The sequence below is a fragment of the Bufo bufo genome, chromosome 2, assembly GCF_905171765.1.
Source record: "Bufo bufo chromosome 2, aBufBuf1.1, whole genome shotgun sequence".
Lineage (NCBI taxonomy): Eukaryota > Metazoa > Chordata > Amphibia > Anura > Bufonidae > Bufo > Bufo bufo.
The window spans coordinates 396,378,265-396,397,980 of record NC_053390.1 but is presented as its reverse complement, the minus strand read 5'-3'; the positions used below and the strand labels follow the sequence as shown (position 1 = coordinate 396,397,980).

At 41.0% G+C, this 19,716-nt stretch overlaps 1 protein-coding gene across 1 annotated transcript in view; it reads left to right on the top strand.

Annotated features, from left to right (window-relative positions):
* Window positions 1-19,716, top strand: part of CNTLN (centlein) — a 353,786-nt gene that overhangs the window by 204,136 nt on the left and 129,934 nt on the right. The window contains exons 15-17 of the mRNA XM_040417242.1: window positions 8,367-8,458; window positions 16,288-16,823; window positions 18,936-19,077. Coding sequence (XP_040273176.1) covers window positions 8,367-8,458; window positions 16,288-16,823; window positions 18,936-19,077 — 770 coding nt within the window. The remainder of the gene's footprint in view (window positions 1-8,366; window positions 8,459-16,287; window positions 16,824-18,935; window positions 19,078-19,716) is intronic.

Here is a 19,716-nt window from a genome sequence, read left to right as displayed (position 1 = left end):
AGGATCTGGATGATTATTGGCTCTTGTAAATGCAGGATCTGGATGATTATTGGCTCTTGTAAATGCAGGATCTGGATGATTATTGGCTCCTGTAAATGCAGGATCTGGATGATTATTGGCTCTTGTAAATGCAGGATCTGGATGATTATTGGCTCTTGTAAATGCAGTTTAACCTCTTGGGGACATATGACGTACCGGTACGTCATGATGTCCTGGTACTTATGGACACATGACGTACCGGTACGTCATGTCTAGTTCCGATCACCGCCGCGCGGTGGGTGGTGATCGGAACTGTGTGCCTGCTGAAATCAATCAGCAGGCACCCTGGGACAATGCGCGGGGGGGTCCTGTGACATGCGGTTTGCGGCGTTTATTGGTCGTTGCTGCAGGGATCGGCGGTGCCATCGGGTGCGCCCTTGCTGCTGTAATGGGGACCCAATGGCATGGAAGGCAGCGCGATGCCTTCCGGTGAAGAGCCTGTGAGATCCAGCCCCCTGGATCTCACAGGCAGGAAGCTGTATTAGTAATACACACTGTATTACTCATACAGCCAATGCATTCCAATACAGAAGTATTGGAATGCAGTGTAAAGGGGATCAGACCCCCAAAAGTTGAAGTCCCAAAGTGGGACAAAAAATAAAGTAAAAATAAAGTTTTCCCCCAAAAAAATTCTAAGTTTCAAGTGAAAAAACAAAAAAACGTAATTTCCCCCAAATAAAGTAAAAACAAATTGGTATTAGGTATTGCCACGTCTATATCGACCGGCTCTATAAACATATCACATGATCTAACCCCTCAGAGGAACACCGTAAAAAATAAAAACTGTGCTAAATAAACAATTTTTTTGTCACCTTACATCACTAAAAGTACAACAGCAAGCGATCAGAAAGGTGTATGCCCACCAAAATAGTACCAATCTAACCGTCACCTCATCCCGCAAAAAATGAGCCTCTACCTAAGACAATCGCCCAAAAAATAAAAAAAACTATGGCTCAGGATATAGACGCTAAAACATAATATTTTTTATTTTTTTAAAAAAGCTGTTATTGTGTAAAACTTACATAAATAAAAAAAAGTATACATATTAGGTATCGCCACGTCCGTAATAACCTTCTCTATAAAATTATCACATGATATCAGGTGAATATCGTAAAAAAATATAAATAAAAACAGTGTAAAAAAAGCTATTTTTTGTCACCTTACATCACAAAGAGTGTAATAGCAAGCGATCAAAAAGTCATACGCACCCCAAAATAGTGCCAATCAAACAGTCATCTCATCCCGCAAAAATTATACCCTACCCAAGATAATCGCCCAAAAACTGAAAAAACTATGGCTCTCAGACTATGGAGACACTAAATCATGATTTTTTTTTTGTTTCAAAAAAGGAAATCATTGTGTAAAACTTACATAAATAAAAAAATTGTATACATATTAGGTATCGCCGCGTCCGTGACAACCTGCTCTATAAAAATACTACATGATCTAACCTGTCAGATGAATGTTATAAATAACAAAAAATAAAAACGGTGCCAAAACAGCAATTTTTTTGTTACCTTGCCTAAAAAGTGTAATATAGAGCAACCAAAAATCATATGTACCCTAAATTAGTACCAACAAAACTGCCATCCTATCCCGTAGTTTCTAAAATGGGGTCATTTTTGGAGTTTCTACTCTAGGGCTGCATCAGAGGGGCTTCAAATGAGACATGGTGTCAAAAAACCAGTCCAGCAAAAACTGCCTTCCAAAAACCGTACTGCATTCCTTTCCTTCTGCGCCCTGCCATGTCCCCGTACAGTAGTTTACGACCACATATGGGGTGTTTCTGTAAACTACAGAATCAGAGCCATAAATATTGAGTTTTGTTTGGCTGTTAACCCTTGCTTTGTAACTGGAAAAAAAATATTAAAATGGAAAATCTGCCAAAAAAGTTACATTTTGAAATGTTATATCTATTTTCCATTTTCCAATAATTTTACCAGTGTCATGAAGTACAATATGTGACGAAAAAACTATCTCAGAATGGCCTGGATAAGTCAAAGCATTTTAAAGTTATCCCCACATAAAGTGACACTGGTCAGATTTGCAAAAAATGGCCTGGTCCTTAAGGTAAAAATGAGCCCGGTCCCTAAGGGGTTAATAGAGGGAACCACTTTCTACGATGTCATAAGTATTATCAGTCTTATGTCATGGTCCTTGAACACACTTTGTAGTGATTCCCATATGAGCATTTAAAATGATCTCTCTTCTTCAAAGCAGCTGCGTATAAGGGGGCATTCACATAACCATTTTGTTGGTCGACATCCGATCAACATTTTTGTGACACAGATGTGGACCCATTCATTTCATTGTAGCCACAAAAGATGCTGACAGCACACCGCATGCTGTCTGCATGTATATGTCCTTTCCGCAGCCCTATCTCCCTACCCCCCCCCCCCCCTAAAAAAAATATAGAACATGTCCTATTCTTGTCTGGCGGAACTTGCTGATCATCAAAATGCAGATTGCACATGGCAGGTATCTGTGTTTTGCGAATCTGCAATTTGTGGACTGCAAAACGGATATGGTCATATGAATTCCTTCTAAGATACTTCATGGGCAGTAAAAGTGCATTTGAGCTAAGTGGCATTCGTAGTATGTTGCTAATCTAGTAGATTGTAGTTTCTGGTTAAAGGCAACTGAAACTATTTGAATGCCCGTGTGTGCAATCTCTAAAAGTGGAGACATCCTTGAAATTTGTTGTGATGATAGATAATGTAATAAACGGCTGGATCATGTATTTGGAGACTGATGCCTTAAAGGGAACCTGTCACCAGTTTTATGGTGTCCTAACTAAGGGCAACATAAATAAGTGACTGATTCTCTTAGCAAAATGCTGGGTCACTTTCTTTAATTGACCCAGTCAATCTGCCAACATCTTGTATTGAAAAGCTCCAGCTGATAATGATGAGTCATGAATATTTATGAGGTCCTGACTCTCCCTGCCTACCTGCTGCTGATTGACAGTTTTTTTCCATATGAATCAGCAGCAGGTGGGCAGGGGAGTGGCTATAGCTGTTAATTAAATAAACGCTGGACTCACTGACATCACGCTGGACTCAAATTAGCTCATTAGCATGCGGCATCTTTGTGTGTATATTATGAGATAACCATCTGTCACACCAGTAAGTGAATACATCTAAGGTACTTTTTAGTAGTTAATGATTGTATATAATTAGTTAGATTATAATCAAATATCCACATGACAGGTTCCCTTTAAAGGTGTTCTGCACTTTGTTTAAACTGATGTTCAACAGATGATCGCTCCTCCCTATTCTTCATGTAATCGCAGTGGTCTCCTCCACTAATGAGCAGGCGATTGACGGGAAGGAACACTTCCATCCTGTCTTAAAGAGGTTCTGCACTTTGTTTAAACTGATGATCTATCCTCTGGATAGATCATCAGCATCTGATCGGCGGGGGTCCGACACCCGGGAGCCCCGCCGATCAGCTGTTTACCGCTGGCCGAGTGACGTGTCGCCGAGTGACGTCACGACTTGTATCAACTGGCCTGGGAGGGGCTAAGTTCCATTCAAGGGAAGGGAGCTTAGCCGCTCCCAGTCCAGTGATACTAGTCGTGACGTCACTGGGTAAACGGCCGCTGCCTTCTCAAACAGCTGATCGGCGGGGGTCTCGGGTGTCGGACCCCCGCCGATCAGATGCTGATTATCTATCCAGAGGATAGATCATCAGTTTAAACAAAGTGCAGAACCCCTTTAAGACAGGATCGAAGTGTTCCTTCCCTTCAATCGCCTGCTCATCAGTGGAGGAGACCACTGCGATTACATGCAGAATAGGGAGGAGCGATCTTTATGCCATCACTCATCTCCATACTGAATCATTGTTTGCCTGTTGCAAGGTTTGGATTACCTGATCATCGGGTAAACAGTGGCAGTATTACACTGCCAGATCATTGGTAACGAGCGCTCATACGAACGCTTGTTAGCGCTCATCTAGCAGACAATCTGCCCGTCTAATACAGCCTTTAGGGCCCATTTATATTGGCAGATTATTGGGAATAATCTTTTGTATGAACACTCATTCCCGATAACTGCCCCGTGTAAATGTGCTGCTGATCACCTGACTAAAATGAGTGATCCAATTGTTTATGTGGCAAAAAATAAAAATCATTTGTCAGCAGCATATCGTCCTGTGTAAACAATCAAACAATGAAACTGTATGAGGATGAACGATCGTAGTAATGATCATTGAAACCCATACTGGACAGATATAAATGCCGATTATTGCCTTGGTCATCTGCCCATGTAAAAATGCCCTCAATGAGGATTTATTTGAAGAGGAAAGATTAGACAAAATGATAGAATATATATTTTTCTGAATTCAGTTTATTTATATGTGAGTTGTCTCATTCAGAATGCAGTGATACATTCACCTAAAGTCCATATGCATTTAAAACCTGAAAACTCTGTTGTGCTAGCCGTTAACATCCATATCCGAAGATGGTTGTTAACTTTTTATTTGTTTTTTAGTGCAACTGTATTGGCACCAGTTTTTTTTACTAGGTTTAGGTTTTGAGTATTATTTGACTTATTCTTGCCAGACTATTTTAGTATTGGCTCATCGTGTGTTAAACATCATCTCGTTCTAAGGGTACGACCACACAGCGCGGTTGTGTAGTCGAGTATAGTGCAGCTGTATGGGCTCCTGTTATTTACTCTGTATTGTTAATGGCTGTGCAGCCCCTGCAATACTTCTTGTCTATTGACAATACAGATTGACTAAACGGTGGGGTCCTATTTAGTTTAGTTAGAGCTCGCTGCGCCCCATATGGCTGCGTGGTACTCCAAACCTTGACCTGACCGCGTCGTATGGTCTACCCTAATGGTTCACACTCTTCTTATATTGAGTGTTTAGATTGTATTGCGCCCGTGGTCCTTGGTAACAGGCACAGAGAATCCACCATTAGCAATTTAAAGCTTGACATTTGTCTCACAGCTTTTTAATCTTGTTAGTATCTGACATTTAGGGAAAGTGAGATTCCAGGCAAAACCTAAATGGCCAGCTAGAATATTGCAGTAATATGCATTTGTAAATATAATACTGTCAGTTACTTGTTTGCTCAGCATGTGATATGATTTTTACAAATTATATAAGCTTCAAACAGAAAAAAAGATGTTTCTGCCACATGAATGACTAATATGTTTGTGTAAATGATCTGAGTTTTACTAGAAGAACATGAATAATATAAGAATTGGGGAGTTAACCTAAATAAGTTTGTATGAATGTTGGTATCATACAGTATGTCTTTTCACTTACTTCTCTAAGTCATTAGAAATGATCATGTACTTTAGCGTGTAAAAGATTTATGAATATGAAGCAACAGTACGCTCTAAAGTTATATTTAATTATGACCCTTTCCATGCCAGGTGTTCTCTCCAGCCCTTGGAGCGGTATCAATAAAGTTGTGACTAAAGTAGGGTGTTATTTTACAAGGTTTATAACCAAAAATCTGAAAAATTTAGAAGATTGAAATGCATAATCTACAAAAAGTTCATGTACAGAAAAATGATAAAACTGCACAAAGTCCATTTAAGACTTAAAGGATAACTGTCACATTTAGACCCTAATTTAAATTTTCATATATGTAGTTACTAATAAAATGATATTCCAGAATCAGTTACTATTAGACTGACTTATCCCATATTTAATAAGATTCAGCCCTTAGCAACCAGTCTGCATAAAACTGCAGTTTCACTATTCAGTTAAGATGGCCGGCACTGCCCTCACCCTGAGGCTAATCCCACCTGCCCTCACTAGCCAGTAACAATAGCCCCCCAAAAGTGTCAGTAACCAGAGCCCTCCCCCCTAAAGGGTTAATCTCCTGCAGCACAAAGGGGTCCTCTTACCACATGTTGCTTTCATTTATACACTTATCAGACGGCAGATCTCCCTTCCCTGGTCTGCGCTGATTCAACTCTACTTCTCCAGCTCTGCTGAGTGAGGGAGCGTCTGCCAAGCGCAGGGACAGGGAGAAGTGCACACAGCCCAGGCACTGTTATCAGCTGCTGGGGAGGACCTGGCTTTAATCATTTATTTACAGTCCCTGGCTGTCAGTAATCTGACCTTGCACGCAGCGAGCTTCTGCGTCCTCCGTCCTTCAACAGATAGACGGACCATGCCTAGCAACCCTATTTTAAGCACAGGTAAAAGTAGGCAGTACAGGGAACAAAAATGTGGAATTAAGGGGTAATTGAACACACAGTGAAAAGTTGATATAGGGCCACCAAGGAGATATTAATCACCACAATCCAATACTCCAATAAAAATTATAATATGACAGTTATACTTTAAAGGGATACTTGAATGGGGCAGGCCAGACCAAATTTATGGGGCAGTAGCGCTATGGCCCCTTCATTCTTCTAATTAGGGAGGAGTCAGACCGCTCCCTCCAATCTTTCTACAGAGCTGTGTGTGGACCTAAGCTAAAATAGGCCTAAATTAAACGTTGCGCCGCTAACTGCGACTTCGCTTTGTTCACGCAAGTTTTAAAATTGTGGGCGGTCCGTCTCATTCACCACCTTCTACGCCTGTTTTAGGCGTAGAAAATGGTCCTAATGTAAGACAGCAAGGAAGCGGTCTTACATTTAGAACCGGGACTGGATGTGGCAAAGTTATGGAGAAGCCTGGGCCTCTTCATAACTTCGGGGGATCCACCTCCAGCTTTATTAAGATCAGCGTCTAAAATGCTGGTCTTAATAAATGTGCCCCTTGGTTTTTGTGGGAGAACTTATAGGGGCACATTTATTAAGACCATTGTTTTAGACGCCGGTCTTAATAAAACCCTAAGCTGGTGGTGGATCCGCCGGAGTATTGAAGAGGCGCCGGCCTGTCCATAACTTCTGCGCATCCAGTGGCAGTGTAAATGTAAGACAGCTTCTGAGCGGTCTTACATTTAGACCATTTTTTACACCTGAAACAGTCTCCAGTGCAGCGCTTAGACTAAGCCCCCGTAAAAGACAGCAGCCTAGCCTAAGGCCCCTTAGTGACCACCAGTAAGGTGTATTGGTGATCACTAAGGGGTTAAAGGAAGGGGCTCCCTTTTTAGATAGCACTGAACCCTAATATCTGGATCATTGGGGTCCATAGTTATGTGCTTTTAGCCCCGGTTTTTTTCTGTACTAATGCATGTTAGTGCAGACTTTAGATATGCATTAGGCTCGCGTTTGGTGCGGATCCGTCTTGTATCTGCACAGACGGATCCTCACCGATAATGCAAACGCTTGTATCCGTTCAGAACGGATCCGTTTGCATTATTCTTTCCAAAAAAAAGTCTAAGTCAAAACGGATCCGTCCTGACTTAAATTGAAAGTCAATGGGGGACGGATCCGTTTTCAATTGCACCATATTGTGTCAGTGAAAAACGGATCCGTCCCCATTGACTTACATTGTAAGTCAGGACGGATCCGTTTTGGCTCCACATAGTCAGACGGTCACCAAAACGCTGCAAGCTGCGTTTTAGTGACCGTCTAAAAAACGCAACGGAGACCAAACGCAGCCAAACTGATGCATTCTGAGCGGATCTTTATCCATTCAGAATGCATTGGGGCTGAACTGATCCGTTTTGGGCCGCTTGTGAGAGCCCTGAAACGGATCCCACAAGCGGACCCAGAAACGCCAGTCTGAAAGTAGCCTTAGTTGGCATTAGTGTAATTGCTCATTCTGTTTTATCTGTTTGCATTTACTATATTATATTTTACTTTGCATATGTGACCCGTCTGATGATGAGATATGGCCTATCGTTTGGTGTTGCACATTTCTTAATCATTGATTTATCCTATAAAGTGAGGGGAAAAAAATAAGTTTAAAGTTTCCCTCCATCCTAATTCTGTTACTATTTGCTTTGTTCGACAATCACTCTGATCCTCCTAGCGGGGGGACAAGACCTATAGAATAAAACTGGCCAAGACTATAGATAAAAAGGCAGTGAATTTTGCTTTCAAGGCAAGAGACGTTACAGTCTACAAAAGAATGAAAACAGGAATGAAAGTACAGTATCTTTAACCTGCAAACGCATTGTACCTTTGTAAAGTTCGTACTGTATAACAAAAAGAGGAAATCACTGTGATGTTCCGAAGGCTTTGTAATTGTATGGCACTAGACTTAAAAAAAGGTCAGTGCTTAAAGACTGTCCAAAAACTTGACAAGAAAATAGATCAATTTATTCCGAATAGGTAAAGTGTAGTGTGAACTGTGTGTTCATGACATGACAGACCTGTCATTGCTGGGTCGTTGGGAGGTGTCTTTTTTCATGTGGTTTGTGTTGTTTTTTTCTCTCTATAGATTATTATTATTTTTTTTTTTTACAGAGTTGCTGATTGAAATTGACAAAGAAGAAGAAATCAGGAGCAGTACTCCGAAGAAATTGATAGGAGAGAATGCACAACTTACTTTGAGAAAGGTACTTGGCGCATTATTTCACGTAATATCCCATAAAGGGAACCTGTCACCCAGAATTATTTCTGCCAATTAGAACCAGAAAGTGACACACATCATTTTTTTTTTTTTCGAATTTGTTTTTATTTCCTGATTGTACAGGGTGGGCCATTTATATGGATACACCTTAATAAAATGGGAATGGTTGGTGATATCAACTTCCTGTTTGTGGCACATTAGTATATGTGAGGGGGGAAACTTTTCAAGATGGGTGGTAACCATGGCGGCCATTTTGAAGTCGGCCATTTTGAATCCAACTTTAGTTTTTTCAATAGGAATAGGGTCATGTGACACATCAAACTTATTGGGAATTTCACAAGAAAAACAACGGTGTGCTTGGTTTTAACGTAACTTTATTCTTTCATGAGTTATTTACAAGTTTCTGACCACTTATAAAATGTGTTCAATGTGCTGCCCATTGTGTTGGATTGTCAATGCAACCCTCTTCTCCCACTCTTCACACACTGATAGCAACACCGCAGGAGAAATGCTAGCATAGGCTTCCAGTATCCGTAGTTTCAGGTGCTGCACATCTCGTATCATCTGAAGGCAATTGTTCCCATTTTATTAAGGTGTATCCATATAAATGGCCCACCCTGTAGATTTTCCTAGGCATGATTAGGGGGCCTGAGCGGTTGTTAACAGCATTTAGAGATGAGCATTACAGTAACCACCATGGGCCATAGACACAATGGAGAGAAGGGGACCTCATTTGCTTCTATTGGAGCTTTCTAGGCACGCTCTGTGACCTGTGCAGAGGTCAGGAGGCAGTAGATAAGCTGTGATATCACCTATTGTGATTTTTGGATCCTGTGTTATCTGTATACAGTGCCTTTCAAAAGTATTCAACCCCCTTGACTTTTTTCGTATTTTGGTGCCTCACAACCTGGAATTAACATGGATTTTTTGAGGATTTGCATCATTTAATTTACAGAACGTCCCCACAACTTTGAAGATGTTTTTTTTTTTTCTGTTTTCTATTTCTAAACAATAGTTTTATTTGTATATTTTTCTCATTTCACTTCACCAAATTAGACTATTGTGTTCTGATCCATCACATAAAATTCAGATTAACAAAACATTGACTTTAAGAGCTTATTCACACGACGTGTGAAGCCTGCGCCCGTATTGCGGACCGCATTTGCGGATCCGCAATACACTGGTCTTGTTCCGTGGCCATTCCGCATCACGGATGCGGACGCATTCATTTCAATGGGTCCGCAAATCCGGAGATGCGGAACGGAACACTACGGAAGCACTACGGAGTGCTTTCTGAGATTCCGTTCCATGCTTCCGTACCGCAAAAAGATAGAGCTTGCTCTATCTTTTTGCGGAACGGAGGGATCGCGGACCCATTCAAGTGAATATGTGCCCGTACTAAGCGGATCGCAATTTGCGGTCCACAGCACGGGCTTCACACGGTCATGTGAATAAGCCCTAAGGCTGTAATGTAGCAAAATACTAAAAAGTCAAACGGGTGAATACTTTTGCAAGGCACTGTATATAGGTGATTATGATAAGGAAACAAATGCTGAAAAGTGGTCTGTATAGACTAACAAGCCTATTATTAGGCTTAATGACCACTGCAGGGTTTTAGATTTTTTATTTATTTAATATAGATGACATAGTGACATTTAAAATTAAATATGGCATCATCAAAAAGTATTTAAAGTATGAAGAAACCTTTCCATTGTAGGAGTTTTCCCACTAACCATACTTATCCAGCATAGGAGAGATGGATAATTGGAGTCTGGTTGCAAGGACCGCAGGAATTCCCGAAGTACCCCCTGGCAGGGCGGTGGTGCATTTGTTGCCACCGATCACTTCACTTCTAATGGGTGGCAACAAGTACTGTACTTGGCATTCCCATAGAAGTGAATGGAGCAGTGGTCAGACGTGCAGCAACGCTGCATTCTCATGGGGCACTCCAGGTCCTCTGTTCTCATGATTGCTGGGGGTCAGGACATAAGTGTTATTAGTGAGGAAAAACCTTTTAAGCACTGCTTGAACTCAATAGTAATGTTATTGATTCAGTGCACTGACAAGTGTAATTATGAGCATTGATAATACGGTTGGAATTAAGACCCTCTGTAATCCCACCTTCAAAAAATAAATCTGAATGTCTTTCATGTAAAGCACCATAAGCTTTATTCAGAGATAGATATTCACTACAAAGATGGAAGAGAACCCTTTACCCAGACTCTAGCTACACCCCACTGTGGACTAGACAACGAGCTGGGCACAGTTCACATTGTGTCAATGCCTCCTGCTGGGCATTCCGCCACTTCAACACCCGAAAGCAGTGTTCAAACGTGTACTGCAACTGTTCTATTCACTTTAGTGGGTCAAATGGAGTTCAAAGGGTTCATCTTTGGACTCTGACCTGCTTTCCATTTGTTTCTGTAGACTGCAATTCAGGATGCAGTTTTTGAAGCCAAAGCCAGAACTGGATACAAAATGAGGACTTGGCCTGTCCTTGTCCACTGTTTATGATCTGTTCCTGGCTTTGACTTCAAAACCTAGATGAAAAAACGAAACTTGAAGATGAAAACACAGCCGCAAAGTGAACCCCTGTTTCTGATCTCTCACCCAATCTTACATTGGCCCTGTAGAGATGCTTCTGCACACTGGGCTCTACAGTTGGTAAAGCACGATGCTCCCTATGGCAGAAGATACACTTTTGGGTGTGCCATCTCCATACAGGACTAGACTCTTTGAGGAGATTCAGCATCCTGTCCAAGCTATCATCAGTTAACTCTAGAAAAATGCTGCAGCCAGAAGAATGAGGTATAGCTACCATACGTGGCTAATAGCCAGTGAAAGGAGTATTAACCACTTATACTCTTTAAATGTCCAAGCTGGCTGCATTTATCTCTGCAAGGACATTTCTGAACATCTTTGCTACACAGAGATTGTAGAGCTGCGGGAACTCTTTGTTCCCCATAGAGAAGGCAGAATTAAAGGGGTTGTCTCACTTCAAATGGCATTTCTAATTTAGAGATAGTTAATACAAGGCACTTACTAATGTAATGTGATTGTCTATATTGCCTCCTTTGCTGGTTGGATTCATTTTTCCATCACATTATACACTGCTCGTTTCCGTGGTTACAGACCAGCCTGCAAGCTAGCAGTGCTGGTAGTGCTTGCACACTGTGGGAAAAAGTGCCAACCTCTGTGGTGGGCAGGAGTGCGCATAGGCTGGCACTTTTTCCTGTAGTGTGCAAGCACGTCCACCACTGATGGATTTCAGGGTGGTCGTAACCGTAGAAACAAGCAGTTTATAATGTGATGGAAAAATGAATCAAGCCAGTAAAGGAAGCAATATGGACAATCACAATACATTAGTAAGTGCCTTGTGTTAACTTTCTCTACATGAGAAATGCCATTTGCTGAAGTGAGACAACCCCTTTAAATAATTTTAACATCCCTGCCTTCCCCATTGCTACATATACAATGAGCACTGTGTATACAGATCAGTGACCATGATGAGGTCTTGTGATTGCAGGGTACTGGGTAACTGCATGAGTCTCCGCTCTGCAATGAGCTCCAGGACTGTATTTTCTCTTTAACTGGGGCTAATACGGCAGCCCCACAGGAAAATGTGCAAGTAAAAAATGTCCCAAAGGTCCTGTATGGCCTCATTGGGGGAGCACAAAATGTAAAATAGAAAATGACCAAGATGGAAAGAGCACACAATATAAAATATAACAGGGTATTTTAGTTGCACTTTGTGTTATTAAAAGAAATCTTAAACATATGAAAAGGGAAACTATTTTTCTTTTTTACATTTTTCCAGCTATAATAAAGAAAAACAAACAAAAATAGTAAAATGATGACGCAAAGTATAAAAATATAGCCTTCTGTAAAACAAAAACGCAAAAATTATTTAAATAACAGAACAAAAAAGAAGTTTGGGGTTTTGGAGTTATTTTCTGCTAGCCTCTAATATCAAGTCAGTTCATTAGAAGGGGGTTGCTGAGCCCCCCATTCTTCCCTACTGCACAGCTGCCGTGAGGGGGGGTTTGGACTGAGCCGCATGCCCTCTGAAAGCCCATTCAGTGTCCCTGGGGCTGGTGGAAACAGTCAAGCCACCAGGAAACCCTTAGTTGGTGCCAGAAACCCTAAACAATTGACTTGAATATATATTCCTGTGTTTATTCGCTCAAGCCTGTAGAGCTGTTCAGTCAAGAAACTGTATGTATAGCCTTTTAATATGGCCGCTTATTTTTGGCTGAAATCTGCGATGTAAAAAAGGACGTTAAATGGTTTTATGTGGTATTGTGGGCTCTGAGTTTACTCCATGACACAAGAGTTGTGATATCTCTAAGGGTCCATTCACACATCCGTGGTGTATTGCGGATCTGCAATACACCAGGCCGGCACCCCCATAGAACTGCCTATTCTTGTCCGCAATTGCGGACATGTTCTATTTTTTCCGGAGCTGTGGACCGGAAGATCGGGGCCGCGCTCCTGCCCCATTGAGAATGAATGGTCCGCACCCATTCCGGATATTGCAGAACAGATGCGGACCCATTCCACGGATGTGTGAATGGATCCTAAAGTGAACCCTAGTGAGCACATCTTACACGAATTCTAGTAAATGCGCAGAAAACAATGGCCAGTTATCAGTGTTTTTCTACTCTCTTGAGAAGTGTACATAAGCGTGCAATAATTTCAGTTAAAAAAACAAGTACATTTAGTTCATGTTTAACACCGAAAGTAATTACATACCTAAAGAGCCATGCAGTGTCTTCATTTATATATGAGTTATCTTGTGGAAGAAATGCAGTAATTTAGAGCAAATGATTTCCTAGCTTGCACTCCTAACAAGTGCCATATGGTCAGGTAATGAATGCTGTCATCTTGTTATTATGGCATGACAAACATCATGTTAAGATAATAACCCAGCAAACAGGAAGTGCTCACATTCATTTATGTGAAGGTGCACGGAGTAATTGGAATCATTTGAGTGCTGCCGTGTGGAATGTCGCCCAGTTTGGTGGAAGTTATCGTCTCTATATCCCATCTCTAATTTTATTTGCTAGGTATGAATTTTCATCTCTGCAGATGCAAAGTGCTACAATGCCACGAAAGGGTCTAAGCCCAGAAGGCATGTTCTATTTCCTTTTAATCATCTTGACTGACTTGCAGTGTATAACATTATGCAGATAGAAAAAAGAAAACATTCAAGCGAATTTAAAATACCAATAGCTTAAGGCGACAGCATTGTGCGTTAACGATTTGAAGTATGCGCCGCCACAGTTCCAAGGGATGGAAGGTTCCAGGTTTTCTTTCAGGACTACTGCATGTCTTTTTTTAAATATTGTAATTTTTATTCCTGGTCAATATAGCTAATAAATCCTAGACAGGAAAATGGCCGGAAGGTGTCTTCTATGTGGAACTGAAAATATTTCATAAAGATGTTGCTGATTTAATTAGCTTTGCTATCAGAGTTTGCTCTCGTACGGTTGCAAACAAAAACAGTGAGAAATAAACACATCATAATAACCATATTTTTCGCATTATAAGACGCACCCCAGGTTTTAGAGGAGTAAAATAAGAAAAAAACTCATATCAGATCCTCAGATCAGACCCCCATATCAGGACCTCTCATTAATCTCCATATCAGGAACTCAGATAAGACCCCCATCTGTCCTACATGTCAGACCCCCATCTGACCTCCATGCCAGACCCCCATCAGACCTCAGGTGAGACCTCCATGCCGGACCCCCACCAGATTTCCATGCCAGACACCCATTATAGATACAATAAATGACTTCACTTACCTCTCCTGCTCCAGGTCTGACGGTCTCTGCAGCAGTCGCACTCTCTTGTCCTCCCTGGCCTGCGCTGTACTGTCACCGGACTTTGTGCAGCACAAGGTCATAGTGCACACACTATTTTCTGACACTGTATGCTGTCAGGACAGTGCAGCATGGCCCCAGGGAAGAAGACAAGTATATATAAAATGTAATTCCTTTATTTGGTTGTCAACGCGTTTCAACGGCGGATAACTCTTTGTCAGGCACGTGTAAAACGTAAAGGAATTATATTTTATATGTACCTGTCTACATTTGTTCTGGTGAGAACACCAGGATTTCGGTTTCCTTTTTCCCACAATTCTTCCAGTTTGAGCTTGTGGCTCATGGCCTACAGCATGAAGCTGACAGAGGAACTGAGACGGTCATCCCAAGCAACCGCCCACTGTGCGGGATAAAAATACAGCAGGCTTTAAGGGTGTTGTGATACCATCCGTGTTCTGCAAGTGGTTCTCACTTAACCACACCAGTCTGTAACCCCTAGGACAGTGGCCCCTTCCTCTCCTCACAAGAAAGCAACAGCGCTCCGTGTTTTTATGCATCCCTCTACCTGGGGATTCCACTACAGATCACTCTCTGCCTCTTAATTCCACCTACTCTCTTGCCCCCTTCTGAGTATTACCAGTCATTGACCTAAAAGCAAAAAGTCTCAATTAAATAAAAAAAGACAGCTCTCTGGCTCAAGACCATCCTGTCTGCCCTCTTGCTACCATCATACTTGGGTGTCGCTCCCCTTCTCCTCAGTTTTGACATGTCACATTCTGACACTGGACCAGAATTTCTAATTGTAAAGATGGTGTAAACTGAGCCAGGCTGTCTAGACCAGATTTATCACAGGGGCTCAGGCTGGATGAGAAATCTGGTGCAGGGATAGACACTTTTCTCGGACTCTGTACCATCTATTGGTTTGCTTACTTTGAGACAGAATTGTATGGCAGAATTGTGGCTCAATTTTCCTGCCATATGGTGCACCCTAGGTCTCCCCTTTTCCTGTAAAGCTCTGCCCCTTCTGCTAAGCTCCACACCTTTGTTCAGCTTGTCAGAGCAGTTTTGAAACCCTAACTGTGCCAAATTGAACCAATTTGCACTACTTTTTGACTGATTTTGGCGCAGACACATTAGTAAATCTGGACCACTGTGTGATGAAGACGACCACAAGGATTGAGTTTTGACTTTGAGGGATTGTTCCCACCACTCAGTGATGCTCACTACTGCTTCCTTATGTTATCCCATTGACAAAGCATGCTACTATTTTAATATATACTGTGGTTTAAAAACATGCACACTGGCAGCCAGAGCAGTTAATTGAGTGGAGGGGGGTTATCAATAGTAATAGTAATAGCTATCAGGATTCAGTTGCCAAATTCGGGGCAGTTGGCACCTGTATCATATAACCCTTTGATAATTGAATGCCAGTGGGGTGGGGGGCCGGACAGATGACAGACGCCATGTTGAGTCTTGTTCAGTTAGGCAATGAATACAATATAAAGGATTTATCCATGGGTTGTTCCATTGTTCTGTGCATACAACCACTGATGTACAGAAGGTATGTGAGCAGATTTTTAAACACATGTGTTTTAGAAAGCTGTGGGACTTCTTTTTATCCAAAAGCAACTTAAAATGTTAAAAACCTGAAATACCTGCTTATTTCCATCATATCCTACTTTCACTTTCATTTTGTTTTCTAGTTTTCCATACCATTTTTTATGCAAATTCTTTCTTACGTGAACTGTAGTACACGTTATATCTGTAAAGAATAAATCAAGGCAACTGGACTTACTGTAGATTTCTTGAAAACGTTTCACTCGTTCTTCCAACGAGCTTTCTAGTACACGTTCTTATGTAGATGTTCAATTGTTTATTTGTGTGTCTGAATAAAGCAAGGATTGTTTTTTTTATGTGAATAATACATTTCTATATTATGATTAATAGACTTTAATAAACACTAACATTGAATCCATCTGACTTGTACTAGGTAAGCTGTTTGGAAAAAAGATTGAGTTACCTAGAGCTTGTGGCAAAGAAATTAAAGGAGTCTAATGAAGAGTTAACAGAAGAGAATGTCTTCCTAAAGACATCTATCAATTGCCTTCAAAAGCATGCAGATTTAAAAGAGCAAAAGCTGCAGGAAGTGAATTGGGAAGTTTTGGAAGTAAACCAAGTCAGAGAGACTCTCGAGAAGGAAAACTATGACCTGAGTAGAGAAGTCACATCCCTGAAGAAACATTTGGCAGGCAGCAACAAGCTGAGAAGTAAAAACCGTGAACTGGTAAAGCAAGTTCATTTCCTACAGTGCACGCTAGACAAGGCCATAGTGTCAGCTGCTGCCGTCCCAAAAGAAGTGAATAGGCAAGGCCGAAGAAAAGAATTGGGAACCAAGGTTAAACAAAATGAAGCCAAGAAGATCTCCCTAAGACGTCACCAGGCTTTTCTTAATCAATCCATCAAGGTTATGAGCAGAGTGTTTGAGAACTTTAGCAAAGACGGCTGGGAGGATGTGAGTGAAGACAGGTACGGCTCTCATTAACTCTGCTCTGTGGAGGGGACATTGTGCATATGCAAAGTGCAGGCAAATGGAGATTGAATTTTAACTACTGCCGATTTGGTATTCAGACAAAAACGCTGTCAGATCCTTTGAAATATCTTGGGAGGTCTTGTTCTGAGCTTATTGACTGAAATTTGCATGCAAAATTAGCCACAACTGTATGAACAGTTGAATAGGTGCCAGGAAGCCCAAAAGAAGGCAATGCTTGATTTCTTCCAGTGATGCTATTTTCATGCAGTCATGAGGCTTGAAATTGACAGTTTGGCAGGTTGATTTAATTTGCTGGCCCTTTGCATATTCACCACTGACAGCTAAGGATTCCCAGGCAAGCCTAGTAAGTCCATTTAGTTATCTTGTGACATGTCGATCCTGGAGGAAATGCCGCCTCCTCCCTTAATTTAGTTAGATAAATTTTAAATGACCCATTTCAGCTTGCTACCAGATGTCTACAAGCTGTTTAACATCTCTTAAATTAAGACCCATCCACACTAATTATTTCATGTATGTTTTATGCACAGTCATTGTACTAACTTTAATTAAACATTTCATAAAAAAAAAAAGCTTATATCAAGTTAGGGTTGTTGCTTCATAGTACTTCTTTTATTTTTCTATAGTTACTTTTTATTTTTTACCTTACTTTAGATGTTTGTATGTCTAAGCATAAGGATAAAGGTCATACTGCAAAATATAGCGTTAGATAGATTGAGACTATTAGTCATCATAAACTGTGATCGGTATAGTCTTCAAAAGATCTTGCATCATAATGGTAACTCACACTGGGCATGGTGAATTGGCCATTTTGATACTTTTTTCCCTTACACCGTTCATTGTATGGGAAAAATATGTTTATATCTTAATAGAACGGGCATTTCAGATGCGGCGATGCTTATGTTTATATTTTTAATAATTACTATTATTTTTTTATTCTAGGGAAGGGGGGGTGATTTAAATTTTTATATATTTTTTTAATATTTTTGAACTTTTTTTTTTTACTTGATGACAACTGAAACTGTATTCCCATTTAATGACAGAGTAAGTTTATTTTCCAGATATCCTATGTTGGCCTGCCACCTGCTGACCAACATTCAGAGAGATTCAGTGTATTAGAATGAATGACAGGCATCCCCGATCTCCGCACGGGAATGCCGGTCTTAACCCGGAAATGCGCACTTCCGGGTTTTTCGCTATTTAGATGCCGTGGTCGCACTTGACCATGGAATCTAAAGGCTTAAATAACTGCAAACGGAATTATTGCCAGTCACGGACATTACCCGCGGGCTTCTGTTGTTGGAAACAGCAGAGACCTGCAAGCTATGGCCCCTGCTGCCTATTTAAAGACCCTCCCAGCTGGGAGCCTAAGGGTCAAATACATTGTGTGCAGCTTGTTTATGCTGATGGCCTATCCTCAGAATAGGCCATCAATATCAGATCGGCGGGGGTCCGGCACCCGCACAGATCAGCCGTTTGAAAAGAAGGTGGTGCTCCATGTGAGCTCTATACTTCCTCTTCATTACCCTGCCCGTAGTCTTGGAAGTTCATTATAATTAATGCAGTGAATGGAGTGGGTGCTTGTAATTACACTATGCCACTGCCACAGGGGAGGCCATGTGTAGTGTCATGAAGAGGAAGCAGCACTCACATGTAGCCAGGTGTTGGACTCTCACCGATCAGATATTGGTGACCTATCCTTAATACAAGTGTGAGCAGAATCTAATTTGCAGTAATAGGTAAAGAAAAGCCTTGTTTCAGCTGTGAGCTAAAGACCTGATTTGTGACAGACCAGTTGCTCGGGATCACTCTGAATGACAGCTCAGTTGGAAATGCAGCGCACTCCAAGAAACAAATAGACAGGCTGTCCAGCTATAAGGTTGAATTATTTTTGTTGTCTTTTTATTCATACATTTTTATCATTTATAGTGAAACCTATGGGAAAACGTCTACGTTGTCAAGCCTAGAGCATTCTGTGTTGCTGTTTTTGTTATGTTACTGTTTCAGTACCTTGTAGACTTTGTCATCACACGTGACTTGAGAGTGTGGTAGGTAATGAAATGCTAACACTTTTCTGATTTTTTACTTAGTGATGTTGAGAGCGAATCATCTGAGAGTATGGAACAAGTTATTGTTAAAACGGATCTACAAACTTCGAGCTCTGCAGAGGACAGAAGTGCTGTGGAAGAACGAAACCGTGAGGAGCGTCAACATGCTGCCTGGAGAGTGAAAGTGAGAACTGGAAATCATGATGTACAGTATATTGTATTACCACTGTAATATTCCCAGGAATAAATAATAGAGTCCCTCTTAGGACTGGATTCAGGCATACTGCATGGCAGAACAGCATGCACTTTACCGTAAATTGCTGCAATTTTGCAGTGTGAATTTTATCTGCATGGTTTTCACACGTGAAAAAATATATATTTAATTTCATTTTAAACATGGTTGACTTGTGAAAATGACAAAAACCATAAAGCAAAACCAGAGGAATTTGCTGTGAAATACTTGTGGTTTTGCCACATGGCACACTATGTTATGTGTGAACCCAACCTTGTTCAGTTCAGTAGTAAATTTAATTTTATCCCATCGAGTCTATTTGATCACTTGATGTCAACCTTTAATATCCTTCACGTTTGATGTGGGGCTTTGCCATTAGCATTGTTAAAATAAATTCTCTGTAACTCTGTCAATATCAAACCCAAATCACAGTGCACAGGATATTTTTTTCTTAATACTCCTGCAGATGCCACTTTAAAGTCTTGTTTATTCACGAGGTCACATTCTTGGTACGATGAAATACTTATTATTGATGCATGCAGTAATACATGAGCGCCTAAATGAAATGTGATGGCCTTTTGACGATCAGTT